Source organism: Oryx dammah, unplaced genomic scaffold, assembly GCF_014754425.2.
Source record: "Oryx dammah isolate SB20612 unplaced genomic scaffold, SCBI_Odam_1.1 HiC_scaffold_14, whole genome shotgun sequence".
In the NCBI taxonomy this organism is placed as follows: domain Eukaryota; kingdom Metazoa; phylum Chordata; class Mammalia; order Artiodactyla; family Bovidae; genus Oryx; species Oryx dammah.
In genome coordinates, this window is record NW_024070198.1 from 50222011 (window position 1) to 50244628 (window position 22618).

At 57.0% G+C, this 22618-nt stretch overlaps 2 protein-coding genes across 2 annotated transcripts; one reads left to right on the forward strand and one right to left on the reverse strand.

Moving 5' to 3' along the window:
• The first annotated feature begins 8503 nt into the window (after nucleotides 1-8503).
• PRAP1 (proline rich acidic protein 1) lies at nucleotides 8504-12031 on the forward strand. Its single transcript, XM_040254744.1, has 5 exons — nucleotides 8504-8624; nucleotides 10360-10426; nucleotides 11060-11109; nucleotides 11551-11648; nucleotides 11757-12031. The coding sequence occupies exons 1-5, from the start codon at nucleotides 8617-8619 to the stop codon at nucleotides 11966-11968; spliced, it is 435 nt and encodes a 144-aa protein (XP_040110678.1). The 5' UTR covers nucleotides 8504-8616; the 3' UTR covers nucleotides 11969-12031.
• A 5916-nt stretch (nucleotides 12032-17947) lies between these two features.
• On the reverse strand, nucleotides 17948-21254 carry FUOM (fucose mutarotase). The gene is made up of 6 exons (XM_040254750.1): nucleotides 21138-21254; nucleotides 20620-20688; nucleotides 19606-19676; nucleotides 19345-19443; nucleotides 18522-18595; nucleotides 17948-18275 (listed from the first exon to the last, which is right to left on the reverse strand). Exons 1-6 carry the CDS (start codon nucleotides 21220-21222, stop codon nucleotides 18209-18211), a joined length of 465 nt encoding a protein of 154 aa, XP_040110684.1. The 5' UTR covers nucleotides 21223-21254; the 3' UTR covers nucleotides 17948-18208.
• Between the last annotated feature and the right edge of the window lie 1364 nt (nucleotides 21255-22618).

Here is a 22618-nt window from a genome sequence, read left to right on the forward strand (position 1 = left end):
GCAGACTTGCCCTCTTGCTCCCCAGCAGCTTGGTTCAGACACAGCTAGTTTGGGCCCCGCCTGCCCAGAGGGTCTCCTTCTCAGGTTTCAGTGTCTGAAGCCCCTGGGTGCCCGGACGCAAAGGCGTGATCAAGCCTCAGGAAACCCCCTGTTCCCGAGCATCTACCCCCAAAGCCAGAGTCTGTTTCATGCTCTCACCTACACCTCTGACTTTACGGGGGGCTCTCCCCATCACCATTTCTCTCGGAGAAGGAGTTAACTTGCAGCTCCAGTTAATAAAAGTTCCTGGGCGTGACAATAGTGTTTCAACTTACAAACTCCTCTGAAGGTTCTCTAGCCTGCCTGAGCGGGTTTGTCCGGCCACATGTGATTGTTTACAGCCTCCCAACCATGAGAGGCACGAGATGCTTTAAAACTTTCTAAATACAGACTCTTTTGAGAAGTTACAAAATTATTAGTATAGTATAGTGAGTTGATTAGAAATTATATTGGTGAAGGGTTTTTTCATTTGTTGTGCCAATAATTGCTGCTAATTCCCTGCCCTGGGTGTGACAAGGGTGTCTCAGGTCAAACCTCTCTGCTGACAGACTAGCTTGTGTGACAACCTCTCAGCCATAAACAGCACAGAGAGTTTAGAGTACTTGGAAAGTGGCTGAGAGGTTAAAGCGACTGCCTTCGATGCGGGAGACCCAGGTTCGATCCCTGGGTTGGGAAGATCCCCTGGAGAAGGAAATGGCAACCCACTCCAGTATTCTTGCCTGGAGAAGCCCATGGACGGAGAAGCCTTGTAGGTTACAGTCCACGGGGTCGCGGCGACTTCACCTTCACCTTCACCTTTCTCGTTGTTGAGTCAGTGATTGCCGCCAAGCCTCCATATCCTTAGGCACCTGGGAATATATTAATCAATGTATTTGGAATATAGAAAAGGAAATATAGTCGTTTTTGAGGTTAGCAATACTAGACTTTTTGAGTTAATGAATTTTCTCTTTTGTTATAGATCACTGTACTTTGTTATAAATCACTGTGTCCTTGCTAGGTAAAAATGTAACTTTATCACTATCTTAAGACTAAATAGATCTTAAAGGGAACATTGATGAAAGGTTTTCATTTGTTGGGCTGATGTTTGCTGCTAAATCTCCATATTCCCTGCCCTTAAAATGAATACAACTAGCATATAGGAAAAATAAGTATTAACCTTTAAGATTAATCATGTTAAACCTTAGGCTAACTAAGTTCCTTTCTTGATTGTAACCTGCTACAACCTCACCCTATAGGAATGCAACTTTATCTGCTACCTTCAGAGGGTGGCGCCTGGTTTAAGAAAAACACCCTTGGAAAAAATAAGTTTTTTGGTTATCAGAAAGAAAGGATCATAAAATGTCAGCAGGCCTCATGGCCAGAAGATGATGTAAAACCCATAAGACCTTTGTATAATTTTATATGTAGCACCTGATTGTGACAAGGGTCAGGTCTGCTGACCCCGCGTGACTCTGTATTCATCCTTATGTATAACGAAAGGTATATAGACAAACCTAAAAAATAAAGAAATGGGATCAGTTTCTGGAAAGACGGTTCCCCCGAGTCATTTTCTTCCCTTCTGGCTGAATTCCCATCTGGTACGTGGGTACTCACCAAGCCTACTAATTCTGCCGGGCTTCTAAGATCGGACCGGGGAGGCCTCAGTGCCTCCTCTCCTTCGGGAGAACGGAAAGACGCCTGTGGCCTACGTAGGTGGTGATTGGTTCTCCACGTAAACCAAGTTATTCAGCCTCCTTTTCTCCACTAATTTTCCTACTACACTATCCGTTTCTAATCTCTCTCTATATATCTGTAATTAAATAAGTTTTTTCCTAGGACGTCTACTCTGTCTCCACTCCGAATTACCCTGGATCCACCAGGGCTAGACCCCAGCACCTGGGCTGCTTTGCAAGGACAAGCCTGTGGCCCTCAGTGGCCGTTGTGGCCCAGGGCCTGCACAGGGCCGGCCGTAGAGGGCACGCACTGTCTGGTTGGCTGAATGAGCTGGTGAGCAAGGGCTGTGGTCCCGGGGCCCCCAGACCATCCTCGCGCCAGGGTCGGGGTCCCACGCTCAGGCTCGCAGCTGCTGAGCAACGCTGGATGTCTCTGCTGTGTCAGCCATTCTGCTGTGGACAAGTGCCCCACAGTGTGTGCCCTGCTTTATCTGACCAGTCTTTCTGGACTCGGGAATACACAGTAGTTCCCAGGTGTGTCCACTGTTCACAGAGGGGCTGTGGAGGCTCCTGGACTAGTGTTGGTGTGGACTTTCATTTCTCTTGGGCGGGTATCACAGAGTGGAACTGCTGGGTTGGGTGGCAGTTCCCACGAAACTTTTTGAGAAAAAGGTAACCTTCTTCCCAAAGCGGCTGCATACTTCGCGTCTCTGCCGGGGACACGGGGGGTGGGGGGGCCTCGGCTCCTGGCTCCCTCCAGGCCTGTCGCTGCCTCTCCGTTTTATCACCGCCGCCCGTGTTCAGTTGCTGGAAGTGTTTGACTGTTAGCTGCTCAGTTGTATCCGGCTTTGTGATCCTGTGGACTGTAGTCAGCACTAAGCCCCGTAGACTGAGTGCCTTATACAGCAGGACTTGTCTCCTGGTGCCTCTGGAGGCTGCATGTCAGACACCAAGGAGCTGGCGGGACCGGCTTCCCCTGAGGCCTTTCTCCTCGCCTTGCCGGCTTCTCGCTTGTCGACAGGTGGCCTTTTCTCCGTCTGCCACGTGTTCTACCCCCAGAACGGGTTCGGGCCCCCCGATAGGACTCCACTTCACCTCGATTGTCTCTTTAAAGACTGTGTCTCCACATACAGTCCCGTTCTGGGGCCCTTGGGGGTTGGGGCTTCTCCGTGTGAATTGTGAGAGGACACAGTTCTGCTCACATCACTGGCCTCATACCCACGAGGAGGGGGAGTGATGTCTCACTGGAGTTCAGTCTGCACACTGAATAGCTCACGACGCTAACAACAACAAAAATTAATCAACAGTGGCTCTAAAGAAGAAATAGAGAATTTTATTCAAGCTGGCCTGAGGCTTATAACTCAGAAGATTCTGAGGGCTGTTCTGCTTGTTAGAAGTTGAAGGGACAGCTATGTTAATACATTTTCAAGACAAGAGATTGTTCATCGAAATGACACTCACATTTTATGTAAAGTTCACCGAAGATATGCATTTCAGATCTATCAACACGTCTTAATCGAGAGACTTTCCTGGCGGTCCAGTGGGTAAGAATCCGCCTGCCAACGCGCGGGACACGGATTCAGTCCCTGGTGCGGGAAGACGCCTCATGCCTCAGAGCAGCAAAGCTCGTTCTCCACAACTGCTGAGCCGGTGTGCTACAACTGCTGAAGCGCCCACGCCGGGGGCCTGCGCTCCACAATGAGAGGGGCCGCCGCGGCAGGAAGCCCGTGCACCGCAGTGCGGAGTGGACCCCGCTCTCTGCAACCAGAGGAAGCCCGTGGGCAGCACCAAGACCCAGCACAGGAAAAGTACATAAATACGTGTTTTAAAAAAAAACATGTATGACTCGAGCTGCATGTCAGCTGGGCCCCTACAGAACTAGGAAGGGAAGGAAGAAGGGAAACAATTTGGTCTCCACGGTGAGGCAGATGCTCCCGCTCTCCAGGCATCTGGTGGACGCACGGGGCGGACGCACGTGAGCAGGCCCGGGGCCGGGGCGTTCCGCGTGCTCTGTCTTGTCCTGTCTCCAAACACCACTTCTGCTTTATCAGTAACTACGCATCTCTTCGTGGGTTTCTTTGCCATCTGCATATGTTTGGTGAAATGTTGGCTTAAATGTTCTGAACTTTTTTCAGTTGTTTGTCTCCTTGTTACTGAGTTGTAAAACTCTTCATATATTCTGGCCTCAGAAGATTTGCAAATAGTCTCTCCCAGTCTGTGACTTACCTTTTCACTTTCTTGAGTCTCTTTTGAACTGAGGTTTGTAATTTTGATGAAGCCCCAGAAATCAGTTTTCTCTGTTATCTGTCGTGCTTTCGGTGTGCCTAAGAACGGTTTCCTTAATCCAAGTCTATGAATATTTTCTCATTTTTTTCTTCCAGTGGTTTTGTAATTTTAAATTTTACATTTAAGCCTATGATGCATTTTGAGGTAACTTTTGTGTACAGTGTAAGTTATAGGTCTAAATTTTTTTTTTTTTTGCATATGAATATGCAGTTGTCTCAGGCTTCCCTGATGGTTCAGGGGTCAAGAATCTGCCTGCAATGCAGGAGACGCAGGTTCCATCCCTGGGTCAGGAAGGTCCCCAAGAGGAGGAAATGGCAACCCACTCCAGGATCTTGCCTGGGAAATCCCATGACAGAGGAGCCTGGTGGCTACAGTCCGTGGGGTCGCAAAGAGTCAGACGTGACTTAGTAACTAAACAACGACAACACTTTCAAATATCTTGTCCGCCACAGGCTGTAAGAGCTGTGGGGCGTGCACCGCGCAGACCGGAGGCACGCCGAGCTGGTTGGCTGCTCTTGGTAGTGAGTGTTGTGCGGCCTGGTTGCTTTGAGCGGAGCGCAGACACCGAGGTGGCGAGGAATGGGCTAACTCCTGTTGGGCTGGTAGTGACGTCAGCTACTGAAAAAGATGACATCACTGTAGCCCAGCAAGGGCTCCTGTCCCTCAAGGTAGAAAGCAAGTTCTGACAAGCATTTCCCATCTGAATGCAGAGTTCCAAAGAATAGCAAGGAGTGATAAAGACTTCTTAAGTGAACAATGCAAAGAAATAGAGGAAAACAATAGCAGGGGAAACACTAGAGACCTCTTCAAGAAAATTAGAGAGACCAAGGGAACATGTCATGCCAAGAGGGGCACAATAAGGGACACGGGCCTAACAGAAGCAGAAGAAATTAAGAAGAGGTGGCAAGAATACACAGAAGAACTGTACAAAAAAGGTCTTAATGACCCAGATAACCATGATGGTGTGATCACTCATCCAGAGCCAGACCTCCTGGGTGTGAAGTCAAGTGGGCTTTAGGAAGAATTATTAGGAACAAAGCTAGTGGGGGTGATGGAATTCCAGCTGAGCTGTTTCAAATCCTAAAAAATGATGCTGTTCAAGTGCTGCACTCAATATGCCAGCAAGTTTGGAAGCTTCAGCAGTGGCCACATGTAGAGGTGTCTCTCCTGTTGTTGGAACAGAGAGTTTGCTGTGACCAGTGTGTTCTCATGGCGAAGCTCTGTTAGCCTTTGCTCTGCTTCATTTTGTACTGCAAGACCAAACTTGCCTGTTACTCCAGGTATCTCCTGACCTCCTGCTTTTGCATTCCAATCTCCTGTGATGAAAAGGACATCATTTTTTGGTGTTAGCTCTAGAAGTTCTTGGAGGTCATCATAGAACCGTTCAACTTCAGCTTCTTTGGCATTCGTGGTTGGGGCAGAGACTTGGATTACTGTGATAGTGAATGGTTTGCCTTGGAGACGAACAAAGATCCTTCTGTCATTTTTTAAAGAAAAACTCAGCAATGGCCACAGGACTGGAAAAGGTCAGTTTTCATTCCAATCCCAAAGAAAGGCAATACCAAAGAATGCTCAAACTACCACACAATTGCACTCATCTCACACGCTACCGAAGTAATGCTCAAAATTCTCCAAGCCAGGTTTCAACAGTACATGAACCGAGAATTTCCATATTTACAATGGATTTAGAAAAGGCAGAGGAACCAGAGATCAAATTGCCAACATCCATTGTATCATAGATAAAGCAAGAGAGTGCTAGAAAGACATTGACTTCTGCTTTATTGACTATGCCAAAGCCTTTGACTGTGTGGATCACAACAAACTGTGGAAAATTCTTCAAGAAGTGGGAATAACAGACCACCTTACTGGCCTCCTAGGAAATCTGTATGCAGGTCAAGAAGCAACAGTTAGAACTGGATATGGAACAACAGACTGGTTCCAAATTTGAAAAGGAGTACGTCAAGGCTGTATTGTCACCTGCTTATTTAACTTCTATGCAGAGTACATCATGCGAAATGCCAGGCTGGATGAAGCACAAGCTGGAATCAAGACTGCTGAGAGAAATAAGCTCAGATGTGCAGATGCACCAGCCTTATGGCAGAAAACGAGGAGGAACTAAAGAGCCTCTTGATGAAGGTGAAAGAGGAGAGTGAAAAAGTCAACATTCAAAAAACCAAGATCATGACATCCTATCCCATCACTTCATGGCAAATAGTTGGGGAAAAAGTGGAAACCGTGACAAACTTCATTATCTTGGGCCCCAAAATCACTGCAGATGGGGAGTGCAGCCATGCAATTAAATGATGCTTGATGCTTGGAAGAAAAGCTATGACAAACCTAGACAGAGTATTAAAAAGCAAAGACATCACTTTGCTGATGAAGGTCCATTAGTCAAAGCTATGGTTTTTGCACTAGTCATGCACAGATAAGAGAGTTGGCCCATAAAGAAGGCTGAGTGCCAAAGAAGTGATGTTTTTGAACTGTGGTGTTGGAAAAGACTCTTGAGAATTCTTTGGACTGCAAGGGGATGAAACCCATCAATCCTAAAGGAGATCAGTCCTGAATATTCATTGGAAGGACTGATGCTGAAGCTGAAGTTCCAATACTTTGGCTACCTGATTCGAAGAGCCAACTCTTTGGAAGAGACCCTGATGCTGGGGAAGATTGAAGGCAGGAGGAGAAGGGGACGACAGAGGATGAGATGGTTGGATGGCATCATCAACTCAATGGACGCGAGTGTGAGGAAACTCCAAGAGATAGTGAAGGACAGGAAGTCTGGCGTGCTGAGGTGCAGGGGTGTCGCAAAGAGTCAGACAAGACTGAGTGACTGAACAACAGGGAAGGGTGGGGACACAGTCCTCAGATCCACTCAGACCAACTCAGGTAAGCCTTCAACATACTTGGTCTTTGAGTTAGGGGATTTATTAAAAAAGAGCTCAAAGAAAGAGGCTGGGATTAGTCATCCTTTTGTGACATTTTGGAATCTGGTTTCAGGAGTCATGATGTCTCTGATTTACACTCTCAGGCCAGGTGACCCATGGCTCTAGGATCTGTGAGCTCACCGTGCCTGGAGAAACAAGCTGAATGGATGGCTAATCTCCGACAGCAATTTAAGTCCATTAACACTGTTATCAACAGTAGCAGTCAGTCACCTGATTCTGATTAATTGGCATTCAGGGAGCACAGGTTGAGGTCAGAGGGAACAAGAAAGGGATAAAGTGTGGGGTGGCGAGATTAATCATGAGGTCAGGGAACTCAGCTGGGAACCACACTAATTAAGTTGATTGTTGCGGGCAGGGCTAGCTTTGTAAGTGCTGCTAATAGTCTACCCTTTTGCCTTTTTATACAGTTCATAGGATTCTCACAGCAAGAATACTAGAGTGGTTTGCCATTCCCTCCTCGGGCAGCAGAAGATGAAATGGTTGGATGGCATCCCTGATTCAATGGACAAGCGCTTGGGCAAACTCTGGGAGATGCTGAGGGACCGGGAGGCCTGGCATGCTGCAACCCATGGGGTCGCAGAGTCAGACACGACGTGGTGAGTGAACAATAACAACAGTCACCATGTTGCCGTTAGTGGAGGAATGCTTATGCCCTGGGCTAAACTGGCTCAGCTGTGAGTAGTTCAGGTCTTCCCTGGTGGTGCAGACAGTAAAGAACTGCCTGCAGCGCAGGAGACCCAGGTTGATCCCTGGCTCAGGAAGATCCCCTGGAGGAGGAAATGGCAACCCACTCCAGTATTCTTGCCGGGGAAATCCCACGGACAGAGGGGCCTGGCGGGCTGCAGTCTGCGGGGCAGCAGAGTCGGGCCCGACGGAGCGTGCGCAGAGTCCTTCCGTGTGGGGCGAGGCGACGAGCAGCTCCAGGGGCCCAAGCCTGTCTGCACCATCACAGTGTCCGGGTGAGGACAGCTAAGGTGCGGTGCGGCCTGCAGAGGAGCAGCGACGAGCAGGCAGAGCTACCATGACTGCTCTTTGTGCAGAGAATGGAAGGCCTGGGTCTGCTCTGCGTCTTGGAGACGAGATCTGCGGCTGCAGGAACAGCAGATCCTGCGTGGGGACGCCTACACGTGCAGTTAGAGGTGTAACCCGTGGAGGAGCTTCTGCTGGAAAAGCGCTCATGTGTGATGACTGTGAGACAATATTGGATAGAGGAGTCCTGCAGCCGTGGCTGAGGGCCCAGTGGGCAGGGCGGGCTGGGATGCCCTCTGGCTTCCAGCCATAGTAGGCCCAGCTTGGGGTCGGAACCACCCCCGCCCCCTGCCCCCCGCCCCCCACCCCAGTGACTAGGCCTGCAGCATCAGAACACAGGCGGGTGGGGTGCAGGTGGTGCGGGTCCCAGTGTGTGGAGAGATGGGGCGGCAGGGCTGAGCCAGGTCTCAGGAGCGGGCTGAGAGCCGCTCCTGGGGAAGGTCATGGGTGTGACCGAAGGGTGGAGGGGGACCCAGTCACCTTGTCAGCACAGCCAGGATCCCTGGCCCCTGACCTGTGTCCAGACACACCCACACGGGGGCCATAAAACCTGGAGCGGCAAGAGCGGGAGGAGCAGGACCAGGCTTCTGGACACCCGGGCTGCCGGCTGCCTGGGTCTGAAACCGTAGGCCCCCAGAGCGCCCTCGGCACCAGCAAGGCGGCCTGACATGAGAAGGTAATGCCCAGCGTCCTTAAACCCGGGTCCCCCACACACCCCGTCTAACCACAGCTTTGCTGGGCGGCCCCTTGGGTCCAGAGCCCCAGCACAGGGGCCAGGCTCGGGGCAGCTGTGTCCAGAGCCCAGCCTGGTTCTGGACGGGGGTGCAGGCTCTGTCCGGCTGGCACCCCAGGCGCTGGCTCCTCCCGGGTGCTCCGGGCTTGGGGACAGAGCTCTCCCTCCCGAGCCACCAGAATGGCCGCTGTCCTCAGGGTCCCATCTCCAGAGGCCACCCCTGCGGTTCGGGAGAGGCAGCCCCTGTCCCTTGGGGTCCCTTGGCCCTGAGGAGCGCCCGAGAGCCCCTGGAAGCAGGGGGGAGACACCAGGGTCAGAAGAGGCAGGTCTATGACTGACAAAATGGAAACGGGGTCAAGAGGATGAGGTAGGGCTGGAGGCCTGGGGGTCCTGGGGTGGGGGCAGCTGGAACCCAAGGGCTCATCACCCTGGGAGCTGGGGTTGAGCCTGGGAAGTCCTGAGGCTCCTGCTGGGCGCCCCCCCGCCGTGGGCCCCTCCTCAAGTCAGAGCTCCCCTGGCCCTCCTGTCCTGGGGGCTCTTCCAGGAATCCCAGCTTGGACACGAGGTGGGCCCATCAGTGACTTGGGGACCTCCTGGTGTTCAGAGCCTCTGCCTAGGGCTTGGCGCCCAGATCAGGCCAGCGCCCTGCAGACCAGGGCAGGTGCCTGCCCTTTGCCCCCATGATGTGCCTGGAAACCCCCACCTCGACGTGCTGAGTCACCGGAGGGGCGAAGGTCGCTGTGGGGCTGGAAGCAAAGCTGGGCATCAGGCAGGAAGCCTTGGGTCCCTCCCCAACCACGGCCCCCCAGGCCTTCCCCAGGAGCGGAACGCTCCCTACACACAGACAGCTGAGCTGTGCTCAGCGGGTGAGACGGTCTATTTATTTAAGTGAAACCCCACTGGAGTTTCCAGTCTGGGAAACTGGGCAGCATCCAGTCAGCAGACAGAAGGAGCTCGAGTGGCACAGAAGTGGAGGCCGTGCCGCGCAGTGACCCGAGCCCGGGACACACAGGGGCCTAGCGTCCTGCGGTTTAATGACGTCCACAGGGGCCTAGCGTCCTGCGGTTTAATAACGTGAGATACCAGGGCACGCGCACGCACACACCTGCACACGTGTGCACCCTAACACGTCTCACGCCCCTGCCGTCAGCCCAGCTCCCTCGAGTGCTCAGGCCAACTCATGTCCCCCGCGACCCCCACGCCCAGCCTCGGCCGCGCTCCCCAGAAGCCCTGCTTGGGCTTGGTCTTTGAGCTCAAGGTCAGGCCACGGGTGTCCACGCAGAGCACCCCATCTTTCCTGCCCACATCTCCGGGGCGGAGAGAAGTGCTGTCTGCCTTTGAGGAGCCACACGATGTAGCCTTGGGGTGCCGTGGGCCCCGAGAGAGGAGCCCTGAGCTCGCACCTCACCCGTCCCTTGGCCCCAGGCCCCGAGCACGTGGCCGAGAGGTTCCAGAGCCGCAGGCAAGGCCCGTGGGGAACGGGGGCCTGCAGGGTGGGGATCAGGCGTGGGCCTGGCCTGCGCGTTTTGGTCTGTGACGCTAGCTGTGAACTAGCTGTGGACCTGAGCAGAACCCGCCCTGGCTTCCCTGGTTGGACCACTGCCAGCCAGGCCAGGAGTCCTGCCTGGAGGCCACGGGGCAGGAGCAGCCCGCCCCTCACCCTCCCCTCTGCCCCCAGGGTCCTGCTGCTCGCCAGCCTGGTGGCTGTGTTGCTGCTGGAGGCAGGCTCAGCCCGGACCCTCCAGGTACGTGTGGGCTCCTCACCCAGCCTCCCCCGGGGCTAGAAAAAGGCACCAGCGGATGCGACTGCAGGGCCTGTGGGCACTGGGGGCCTCAGCAGGGTCTGCTGGACAAGTCTTGATGACTCCAGGTGAGCCAGGTGGAGGAGGGGGCCTGGTGAAGCTCCCCTGTGCTGTGAAGCCCAGGACCCCTCCATGTGTGGGGTTGTCCAGGGGCCACGACTGCTGGGACCATGTCCTTCTGCAGCCCTGGGTCCAGGCCACCCCACCCTACAGCCTGGGAGTGCCCAGGTCAAGGGGGAGACGCAGGAGGACAGGCACAGCTGTCCCGCAGCTGCTGGGCCCGGTCACTGCAGCGGGTCACCGTTTCACCGGCTCCCCTGTCCCCATCGGCCCTGGAAGGACAGGCAGAGAACTAGCCCCAGTGCTCAGGCTGCCAGCTGGGGGTGGGTGGAGCGGGTGCAGCCCCTGTGCTGTCCCCAAGTGTCCCCAGAAACCGCAGGGCCTCCAGCCAGAGACCTGGGGCAGGATGGAGCCGGCAGTGCCTCGGGGGCCTCTGTGCGGCCCCTCCCAGCCACCCCCAACCCCCGCACCCTCGGAGCGCTGCGCTGTGTCTCACCTGCGGCCTCACTCTCCCAGGTCCACGTCCAGAACAAAGGCAAAGCTGGGGCTGAGCAGGACACACAGGAGTGAGTGCCCCTGGCTGTCCTTCCCGTCCCCCGGGGACCTTGGTGGAAGGGGGGTCGTGTCCAGCTTTGGGCAGAGGAGGTACGGGAGCCCCTGAGAGCTGACCAACGGCGCAGAGCACAGGCCTGGGGGGTTGAGCGGCCCCCCACCGCCCCACCCAGGGGATCCGGCCCCTCAGCCCCCCAGCTCCCTGGCACCGCTAGGCTGGCTCCCGCTGGGCGGCCAAGGCGGCAGGCAGATGGCCGTGTGGGCTGGGTGGCCAGGCAGGAGGCCGCAGCCCTGTCCGCAAGTCCTGGGCTCTGCTGACCTGCCCTGGCCAAGCCCCCGAGCCTCCTCCAGGGCCCACCCACAGGAGGGGCGCGGCGGGGACCCTGGCCCGGGGCTCTGGGCCAGGGATGGGCCTCCTGCTGCGCACGGCATGGGACCTCCGCTCTGGCTCACAGGGTCTGGGATGCCCACGCCGTTGAGTCTCTGAAGGACGACCAGCTCATCTGGTTGCTCATGGCACCCAAGCTCATGGCCTCCAGCGAGGAGCAGAAAGGTGGGGGCAGGCACTGCCCGCTGGGCCGGGGGCCATGGGGTCGGCTTGGATGGATGGATGGCACCTCGGGAGGGAGACGGAGGCCACAGCCGCTCTGTCTGTCCCCAGGTGCCAAAGCCCTGGCAGAGACCGAGGACGCCCTGGGCCGCGTCCTGGGCCCGAGGGAGGGTCCTGAGCCCGACCGGGACAGCCTGTTCCACGCTGGGCCCGAGGAGGCCCTGGAGGAGGCGAGGCCCTGGGCCCGGGTGCTGCCCTCTCTTCAGGTGCTTCACGGGCCTGAGGAGGACCGAGACCACATCTACCACCCCAGGGAGCCCTGACCCCGCCCCGGCCGGAGAGAAATAAAGCCTGCAGAGGTGGCTGTGCGTCTTCAAGAACAGTGATTGCAGCGTGCCCGCTGTCTGGGAGACGGGGGCTGCAGGCTGGCCCCACACACGCAGGGTCCCCGCGGTGCAAGCTGAGCCGGGGCCCCACCCAGCGCCCTCTTGCCTGGCACTAGCTGCTCCCCTGGACTCCCCGGGCCCTGGGATGGGTGGGGATGGAGCGGCATTGGAAAGCGGGAGGACTGGGAGGAGGGGACCCGGCGCTGCTGCCTCAGGGGACCGGGCACGGGCGAGTGGGGCAGACGGGCCCAGGCTCCGTGTCGGCGGCTCAGCAGGCCCGCTGTCGGCCGTGGGCACAGGTCACTGGAGCGCACTTGCCATCCACACGCAGGTGCAGAGGGCTCCCGCTGTGGCAGTCACGCTCCGGGGTGTAGAGCAGCGCACTTGGTGCCTGGACGGAGCCTGCTCAGGGCTAAGACACACCGAGGTGCCCAGACGGTATGTCTCACGTGCCCTAGAGCCAGTTCCGAGCTCCTCAGGGACCCAAATGGTAGCCTCACCCCAAGATGCACTGCTCAGCAGCGTACAAGCCTCCCAGCCCCAGACAGGAGCTGTCGCACCCAGAGCACCAATGAAACCAAGGCCTGGCAGTGATCTGCTCAAAGTGAGAAAGTGAAAGTCATTCAGTCACGTCCAACTCTGCGACCCATGGGCTGACTGTACACTCCATGGAATTCTCCAGGCCAGAATACTGGAGTGGGTAGCCTTTCCCTTCTCCAGGGGATCTTCCCGACCCAGGGATCGAACCCAGGTCTCCTGTATTACAGGTGGATTCTTTACCAGCTGAGCTATCAGGGAAGACCTGCTCAAGGTCCGGTCCTAACTGGGGCGGAGCGGTGCTGGTCCCCACCAGGCGCCTCACCGCCCTCCAGCTGAGTACAGGGGCAGTGCCGACTCGGCGCCCTGCTCCTGCCCAGAGTCGCCCAGGCCTCAGGCGGCCCTGAACCTCACACGGCCCCTCCAGATCACCCTGTCAGCCGGGGGACAGCCATCTCCAGCGAGAGTATAGGCGATTGGACACCACTGTCCCGAGGACGGCAGACCCGGGTCCACACTGAGCACGGCCTTGGGCAGCTCAGGGGGTGTTTGTGGCCAAAGCTGCCTCCAGCCCTGCTGGAGCCTGGTCACCTTGGGCCCCTCCTGCACCGAAGGCCCAGGCGGAGAGGCAGCGGGCACCGGGGGCCTCAGGGTGAGCAGGGGGCACTGGCGGCGGCCACGGGCTACTCAGCCCCCTGGCTGAGATCCTGGGGAGCTCTGTCACCTGAAACGGCTGTGCCCCTTCTCCTTCATGGCAGTCGGGGTGGAGGGCGTCAGAGGAGCCCCACCTGGCTGGCTTCCCCTGCAACCCCCTAAACTCCCAGGGGCATTCGCGCTGCTCAACCACCTGCGGGTGCCAAGTCCTTTGACTCTGAGCATGGTTACTTCCCTCTGCACCCCAGTCATGAGGCAACACTCCTGCAGTGACCGTTGGTGGGGGAGGCACCCGGACACGGAGGGGACAACTGAGGCCGGCCCTCCTGGCAGCCACAGCCTTCTGCTGCGATGCAGTGGCCCTGGGCACGGCACCCCCATCTAGGGACACAGGCTCCTGGCGGTGCCTTCCGACCCGCACCTCCACACACCTGAGCTGCCCCGAGTGGGGTGGCTGCGATCCGTGGTGTCACGGGGTGTTGCTACCCCGGAGGCTGTGCCCTTCCCCGAGTCTGAGCATTTGGTTGAACCCAAGAGTGGAAGCGACAAGCAGATTCAAGGGACTAGATCTGACAGAGCGCCTGAAGAGCTATGGACAGAGGTTCGTGACATTGTACAGGAGGTGGTGACCGAAACCATCCCCAAGAAAAAGAAATGCAAAAAGGCAAAATGGTTGTCTGAGGAGGTCTTACAAATAGCTGAGAAAAGAGAAGGAGCTAAAGGCAAAGGAGAAAAGGAAGATTTGAATGCAGAGTTCCAAAGAATAGTGAGGATAGATAAGAAAGCCTTCCTAAGTGATCAGTGCAAAGAAATAGAGGAAAACAACAGAATGGGAAAGACTAGAGATCTCTTCAAGAAAATCAGAGATACCAAGGGAACATTTCATGCAAAGATGGGCTCGATAAAGGACAGAAATGGTATAGACCTAACAGAAGCAGAAGATATTAAGAAGAGGTGGCAAGAATACATGGAAGAACTGTACAAAAAAGATCTTCACGACCCAGATAATCACGATGGTGTGATCACTCACCTAGAGCCAGACATCCTGGAACGTGAAGTCAAGTGGGCCTTAGAAAGCATCACTACGAACAAAGCTAGTGGAGGTGATGGAATTCCAGCTGAGCTGTTTCAAATCCTGAAAGATGACGCTGTGAAAGTGCTGCACTCAATATGTCAGCACTTTGGAAAACTCAGCAGTGGCCACAGGACTGGAAAAGGTTAGTGTTCATTCCAATCCCAAAGAAAGGCAATGCCAAAGAATGCTCAAACTACTGTACAATTGCACTCATCTCACATGCTAGCAAAGTAATGCTCAAAATGAGCTTCCAACGTACAAGCTGTATTTCGAAAAAGGCAGAGGAACCAGAGATCAAATTGCTAACATCCGTTGGAGCATAGAAAAAGCAAGAGAATTCCAGGAAAACATCTACCTCTGCTTCATTGACTATGCTAAAACCTTTGACTGTGGAACACAACTGTGGAAAATTCTTAAAGAGATGTGAATACCAGACCACCTGACCTGCCTCCTGAGAAACCTGTATGCAGGTCAGGAAGCAACAGTTAGAACTGGACATGGAACAACAGACTGGCTCAAAATTGGGAAAGGAGTACATCAATGCTGTATATTGTTACCTTGCTTATTTAACTTACATGCAGAGTATATCATGTGAAATGCCAGGCTGGATGAAACACATTCTGGGGGAAATATCAATAACGTCAGATATGCAGATGACACCACCCTTATGGCAGAAAGTGAAGAGGAACTAAAGAGCCTCTTGGTGAAGGTGAAAGAGGAGAGTGAAAAATGTTGGCTTAAAGCTCAACATTAAAAAAACTAAGATCATGACATCCAGTCCCATCACTTCATGGCAAATACATGGGTAAACAATGGAAACAGTGAGAGACTTTATTTCCTTGGGGTCCCAAATCACTGCAAGTGGTATCTGCAACCATGAAATTAAAAGACACTTGCTCCTTGGCAGAAAAGATATGACCAACCTAGACAGCATATTAAAAAAAAGAGACATAACTTTGCCAACAGAAGTCTGTCTACTCAAAGCTTTGGTTTTTCCCATAGTCCTGTATGGATGTGAGAATTGGAACAGGAAGGCTGAGCACTGAAGAATTGATGCTTTTGAACTGTGGTGTTGGAGAAGACTCTTGTGAGTCCCTTTAACTGCAAGTAGATGAAACCAGTCAATCCTAAAGGAAATGAGTCCTGAATATTCATTGAAAGGACTGATGGTGAAGCTGAAGCTCCCGTACTTTGGCCAGCTGATGCAAAGAACTGACTCATTAGAAAAAACCCTGACAGTGGGAAAGATGGATGGCAGGAGAAGGGGACGACTTGGGAACCACCGAGTCGAGAATGAGATGGTTGGATGGCATCACCGACTCAATGGATGTGAGTTGGAGCAAGTTCCAGATCGTGTAGGACAGGGAAGCCTGGCGTCCATGGGGTTGCAAAGAGTTGGACACGACTGAACGAGACCCTTCTGGTGGGCACGGGGGATCCCCAGCAAGAGCCTGGACTAACTGAAAAATGCTGTGATTCGGTGACTTGTCATCAGAAACATGTTTGTTCTTCATCCCTGATCCTGGCACGGACGTCCTAAAACCCTTGGGACTTGCTGTGATGAGTGTGACCCTTCACTGTGCCAAAGAGGTGACTCTGGGAGGGTCCCTAAGGATGGGGCCAGTTGCCAGGGACCCACCAGGAATCGAGGGTTGGAACTTCCAGCCCCACACCCAGTCCTGAGGGAGGGGAGGGGGCTGGGGGTTGGATCAATCGCCAGTGACCAGTGCATGTCATGAAGCCTCCGGAGAAAATCAGAAGGCTGGGTATAGAGAGCTCCAGGGCTGCTGAGCCCGCGAGGAGGTGGGGAGAGTGGCAGCCAGGAGGGCAGGGGCGTGCCGCCCCCAGGACCCACGCACCTGGCGGTTCCCGAGTCCTGTCCTTGTAGGATGAACGGTGATCCAGGGAGTGGCCTTTTCCTTCAGTTCTGGGAGCTGCTTGAGGAAAGTAATCAAGCCGGAGGAGGGGTTGTAGGAACCCCGAACGTACCGCCAATCAGCTAGAGGCGCCTGGGAGTGACATCTGGGGAAGGGTGTCGCCCGGGCAGTCCTGAGCCTGAACCTGCAGGATCCGACGCAGCCTGGGCCAAGCTGGACAGCAGGTCAGCCGCTGGGGCCCCAGGAGAAGTGGGGACCAGGATCCTTAAAGGCCCTGGTCCAGAACGGGCAAGAGCCTGACCACTCGCGTCAGCAAAGACAGCAGACAGAAGGCCCCCCACACACGAGAGGACGCTCAGCGTCATCAGCCATCAGGGAAGGAGAATGAGGACTGGAGGCGACACCAGGAGAGTCCCGCTACAGCGGGAACAGGACCCGGGCCGGAAGGTGCATTCTCTGGGGTTGGGGAGGTCAACCTGCTCAGTGGCCTAAAACAGCCTGGGGGCTTCTTACAAAGTCACACAGACACGTGCCCTACGGCCAAGCCTTAAACAGAGGTGCTTACCCCACTCATGTTCACAGCAAGCTTATCTGTAACAGCTAAGAGCTGGAAGCAACCCACAGCCCCCCAAGAGGTGCCGGGGAGTGGCGGAACTCCACTCAGCAGCAAAGAGGAATCATGGACTCACATGGCAAGCACCCCACACAAGCATGCTGGGCACAAGCGGCCTTCCACTTGCAAGAAATTCTGCAAAGTGCACACCATCCTGGGGGGTACGGATGGAGGTGCTGATTCAACACCCAAAGGAGTTTAACTGAACACGTTAAATGTGATCAGCCACTGCATGAGAATTCAACCTCAATAAAGCTGTTTCAAGAGAGGCCCTTCTGTGGCTGGAAGTGGCTGGCTGTGGGGTCAGAGGTCTGCGATTAAGCCCCAGCGGTGGCGGGCCAGAACACAGTCCCTTGCCCAGGCTGAGTCGCAGATCTGCCCAGTGTGCCCGTCTGTCCTCCAGATCTACCAGCCCCGGGTCCAGACCACGGGAGCCTCCGCCGCGCCCTGGGGATCCCCGGTCACCCCAGCTCCCACATCTAGTCCTGCGGAGTCTGGAGGAGGAAGGAGGGACCCTCAGGGAGGGACCCTGCGCAGTGGCCAGTGGGACCCCTGCCCACTGTAGTTTGAGACTCAGTCTGAGAAGATGCCGGGAGGCCGTCGCAGCCTCACAGGCCCCCTTCCCCTCTGCCACCGCCCCGGCCATCCCCAGACGCACTCAGGCTCGTGTGTGCCCAGTCAGTAGGTGCTCAACCACTGGAGCGGGAACACGGTACTGGCCCCCCACCAGCTGACGGTCTGGTCGGTCCCCAGAGCTTCCGGGCCAGCCCCCGACACCTTCCCTCCTACCTTTCGGGCTGAAGGAATGGCCCCAGCCCCCTCTTCAAGGACCACCTTAGTGCTTGCAGCTGAGCAGGGCTAGTGCAAGCCCAGGCCCACTCAGGGCTGCCGGGAGGCTGGCGCAGCCCCTCCAGGCCCCCTGCCCTGCGCTGCATCAGCAAGGACCCCCCCCACCAGACCCCCCGTGTGCTCTCCTCACTCACGGGTCTCTCTCTACCTGTGTGCACTCTTGTTCCACATCCAGGGACCTGCCAAGCAGGTGACCCAAACCTGCTGGGAGGAAGGCCTTACCTCCCCGCTGAGGACTCGCTGGGAGTGGGTGGGGGTCTGCCCTCTGGGGAGCCAACAGCTTCCCTTGCATTCAGCACCAAACAGGCCTCTGTGAGTCAGGAAACAGCTACTGTTTAAAGCTTTGCACCCAACGCTGGGCACGCCACCGCACTTTTGCATCATTTTCATAAACGGGATGATCCCGGCCCTGGTCAGCAGAGGCCCACACAGGACCCCAGTGGGGCGAGCTTTGGGTGCTGCCGGGGAGGGCCAGGCTGGCTCATCTGGCCACCGGACGGACGTGTCTGCTGGTGGCCTCGGCAGGCTCGGAGGGTGTAGATTCCTCTCTGGGCGGGTGGTCTTCAACAGGCTTAGCACAGGTCTTCAGGAGCCAGCACCCCCTTCTTGAGGATGAGATTCCCGTAGAGGGCTGTCTCCCTGCACAAGGAGCAGGCTGAGCGCCGGGCGGGGATGGAGAGGCCCCAGCTGCCCGGACCACCGCTCTGGCCCCTGCCTGGGCACGCCCAGCCAACCCCTTGCCTCTCTCATTCCCTGTGGGGCGTTTAGTCCAGGGGCAGGGGCTGCATGGAGGGTGGAGAGAGCTCTGGAGTGGGGAGGGGTAGGGACCCTGCTTGGCAGACGTAGTGCAACCCAGCGGACCCAGTGGATCCACCCAGAACTCACCCTGTTGCCACAACAGCAAAAGCCTTTTTTGCCCGCTCATAAAACGCAAACCTCTCCACCATCGCCAGGGAGAACTGGAAGGCAGAGCGGGAGGGTTGAGGCTCAGGCCTGGGGGCAATGGGAAACTCTGCAGGCGGGGGCCCCAAGGACACTGGCCTTCTGACCTGTGCGGACGGGGCAGGCAGGGAAACAGGAGGCCGTGGTGGCCACCTGCTCGGGGCCCCTGAATCACCTGAGCTGCACAATCCATGGACGGAGGAGCCTGGGGGGCTTCAGTCCATGGGGTCGCTAAGAGTCAGACACGGCTGAGCGACTTCACTTTCACTTTTCACTTTCATGCATTGGAGAAGGAAATGACAACCTACTCCAGTGTTCTTGCCTGGAGAATCCCAGGGACAGGGGAGCCTGGTGGGCTGCAGTCCATGGGGTCGCTAAGAGTCGGACACGACTGAAGTGACTTAGCAGCAGCAGCAGCCCCCAGGATGGTGCGTGGTGGGGCTACTGTCCAGACCAGGAGCCCCGGGTCGTTTCAGGAAAGTCCCACCCAAGACCTGCCCGGCCCTTTGCAGGGCAAGGGATGACAGGCAGCATCGGGCCAGGCCTCTGGCCACAAGTGGGAGCCAGGAGTACCCTGCTGTTCTCAGGATGGGGTGTGTGAGGACCCCCAGGCAGAGATAGACGAGGGTCCCAGGAGGGAGGGGTTGGCCGGGGCAGGAGCTCGCATGACCGTGGTGCAGAGCTCCGGGGCTGTCTTTCACTTCTCCTTGGCCTCCAAGGCACAGAGGGTCGCTGGGCCCTTTCCCAGTGGGGATCTTGGGCTCACCTCATAGCCAGCCCTGGAAAGGATGGACTGGTAGCTCGTCCACACTGGGGCCAGCAGGCCGCTCTTCCTGTCGCTGGGCACCAGCTCCATGACCACAGCCTAGAGACTGAGAGGCTCGGCTCTGTGGCCCCCCCGCCGCCCCACCCCCCACCCTGGGCGCCCTCAGGGCTCCTCTGGTTGGCTCAGCGCCTCAGGAACACACGTCCTCCCCACCCCCAGAAGGCAAGCCAGAGGATAAGCCAAGGCCCAGAGCAGCCTTACCGGGCTCTGCACGTAGGTGTCCAGGGGTAGCAGCCGCAGCACGGCCTCTAGGAGCTGGGGGATGCCCAGGCCTGGGGGCAGAGGACGGCCTCAGACACGGGCGCGAGCGGCCCGCCTGGGGACACTGGCGAGGCCGCACTGAGTCTCCCCGCCAGAGCCACGGCCCCTGTCTCTGTCTGTCCCTGCCCACCCCACCTTCACTCTTCCACACAGGCCGTTGGTGGTGACCCCAAACACGTGTCCACCAGGAGGGGCAGCCAGGCCACTTTCTTGATCCCAGGAGGCCCTGGCAATGACCCCCTGAGACGATAGTGGGGTCTGGAAAGAGGCCTCTCTTGGCTGCCCTCAGACCTGCCCCGCTTGGCTCCAAGGCCCTCTGCTCTCCTGAAAGTTGGTTTCTGATTGTTAAACTAATGTGTGTTCACGCACAAAACTGGGAAACACAGAAGCCTGTGAAAAGAAAGGACTGTCCCACCCTCAGGACATCACTGGGGGTGGGAAACACCAGGCACATCCAAGCCCAGCCCACCCCCATTACCATCGGGACTGCTACCCCTCTCTTTCCTGTCCCCTCCAGGACCTGGTCCCGACCCCCAGTCTCACCTCCCACTATCCCCTTGTGCGACCTGCCCTGCTCCCCCCGCCCCACCCCCATGAGAAGGTGAGAAGGCCTTTAGAGGCGTGTGAGTGTGCGGAGACCTGGAGCATTTGGGGCCAGGTCACCAGTGCTGGGATTCCACAGCAGAGCACAGGCTGAGCTCCCGTACTGGGCTGGGCGTCACCGATCGGTCAGGCCTGCTTCCCCATTTGTAAGAGGCCACCAAGTGCTGCGTGAGACGGGGCAGGAGGCCCAGGCTCCCGTCTGGGGGCGGGGGCTGCGGGGAGAATCTGCCGAGACCTCCTGGGTCCCTGGGGCAGTTCCTGCGGGCTTGGTGGGGGCGGGGCACAGCCGCAGCACCGGCGGCCCAGAGCCCAGCGCACCCTCCCACCCACCCTGCGGCAGGCGGGGCTCACCGTCGGCGCGGATCTCCTCCGGGCCGCCTCTACAGATGGAGCTGCTGGGGAAGTTCACGTCTGCAAGAACTGGAGGGCCAGCACGGCCAGACATCAGCGCTGGGTCGGCCCACGTTCCTCGCGCCGCGTTGGGGGCACAGACCCGGAGCCGCAGGGCCGACGCCTGAGGACTCGCCCCGCCCCGCCCGGGTCTGCGATCGCGAGGGACCGGAGCCTGCGCGCCCGAGGACTTGCGGGGTAGCCGAAGGCTGGGCGGGCTCCGGGCGCGCGGCCGCGGTCCCAGGAAGAGAGACCGACGCACACGTCCCAGACCAGCCCGGGCGCCGGCGGTGCGGGCCCGAGGGCCGTGAGCGGACGGGGCTGGAGCGCGGGCTGCGGCGGGGCGTGTGCGGGGGCGCTCGGCTCGGACGCCGGGCTGGAGAAGGAACCGGACCTGCCCGCCCCCGCCCAGACCCGGCGCCCTGCCCGCCTGCGGCTGGCGGGGCCGGCTCTCCCGGAGGCTCGGACCCCGCGCTCACCGATCTCATCTCCGTGCCCCATCCGCGCCAGGGCGAAGAGCAGCTCCGGGGACAGGAGCGCGGGGACGCCCTTGAGCACCACCATGGTCGCGGGCCCGGGGCTGGCGGCCGGGGGGCGGGGCTGCGCGAGGGGAGGGCGGGGCGAGCGAGGGGCGGGACCTGGGAGTGGGCGGGGTCTGGACGGAGGGTTCCCCAGCCAAGCGCTGAGGACTAGGGGGTCATTTGGGGAGCGGTGGACACCAGCCCATCCCAGTGTTGCCGGAACCAGTACTAGAGAAACTAAGCGCCACACTCGGAGAGCTGGAGAACTCCGATTTATCATGTCAGGAGGCCCGGAGGAGTTAACACTCCAAGCTCTAAGCCCCGAGCAAAGGGGTTACAGAGTTTTTGGAGGCAGACTATAGTGGGCTTTCCGGTGGCTCAGACGGTAAAGCGTCTGTCTACAATGCGGGAGACCTGGGTTCGATCCCTGGGCCGGGAAGATTCCCTGGAGAAGGAAATGGCAATCCTCTCCAGCAGTGCTGCTGCTGCTGCTAAGTCACTTCAGTTGTGTCCGACTCTGTGTGACCCCATAGATGGCAGCCCACCAGCCTCCGCCATCCCTGGGATTTTCCAGGCAATCCACTCCAGTACTATTGCCTGGAAAATCCCATGGACAGAGGAGCCTGATGGGCTACAGTCCACGGGGTCTCAAAGACCGAGCGACTTCACTTTCCTACAGCGGGCTTCCCTCATAGCTCAGTTGGTAAAGAACCCACCTGCAATGCAGGAGACCTCGTTTGGTTCCTGGGTCGGAAAGATTCCTTGGAGAAGGGATAGGCTACCCACTCCAGTATTCTTGGGCTTGCTTCCCTTGTGGCTCAGCTGGTGAAGAATCCCCCTGCAATGTGGGAGACCTGGGTTCGATCCCTGGGTTGGGAAGATCCCCTGGAGGATCTTCCAGGGAAGACCTACCTACTCCAGTATCTTCCAGGGAAAAGCTACCCACTCCAGTATTCTGGCCTGGAGAATTCCATGGATTGTGTAGTTGCAAAGAGTCAGACACGACTGACCGACTTTCACTCTTTTTTTTTTTTTTCACTTGATAGTGGGCAACACTAGCTGTTATACGCTGGTTTAAACTAAGGGAACATCAGTCAAGATAGGGAGGGAGAAGCCTGACCTTTACACTGACAGGCATGATTAAGTAGGTTTGCAGGGGCTGGGCAATTGCAAAAAGCAGGACAAGGGTGAGTGAGATAAGCTCCAGTTCCTAGTATTGTAAGTCCCCACTTTCTGAGACTGCATGATCCAGACTTTGCAAGGAGCAAGCTGAGTTACAGAGGCAGAATGAGCAGGAGGCTATGTAAAATTTTAACTTTTCCTCTTCACCAGCAGCCGCCGTTTGGGGGGCTTCGGGACCCCACTGGGTCCAGGACCCGGAATCCCACGTTTGTGGTTGGAGCCCCCAGTGCCTTCCTCGCTCCAGGCTGACTTGCTCC

Coding starts and splice junctions, on each gene's coding strand:
- PRAP1 (XM_040254744.1), top strand. Junction 10,427..11,059: donor GCTCAGCCCGGACCCTCCAG/GTACGTGTGGGC, acceptor TCACTCTCCCAG/GTCCACGTCCAGAACAAAGG. Junction 11,649..11,756: donor CTCCAGCGAGGAGCAGAAAG/GTGGGGGCAGGC, acceptor GTCTGTCCCCAG/GTGCCAAAGCCCTGGCAGAG.
- FUOM (XM_040254750.1), bottom strand. CDS start 21,222: ATGGTGGTGCTCAAGGGCGTCCCCGCGCTCCTGTCCCCGGAGCTGCTC. Junction 20,689..21,137: donor GGGGCACGGAGATGAGATCG/GTGAGCGCGGGG, acceptor CTGGCCCTCCAG/TTCTTGCAGACGTGAACTTC. Junction 18,596..19,344: donor TTTCCAGGGCTGGCTATGAG/GTGAGCCCAAGA, acceptor TCTGCCTTCCAG/TTCTCCCTGGCGATGGTGGA.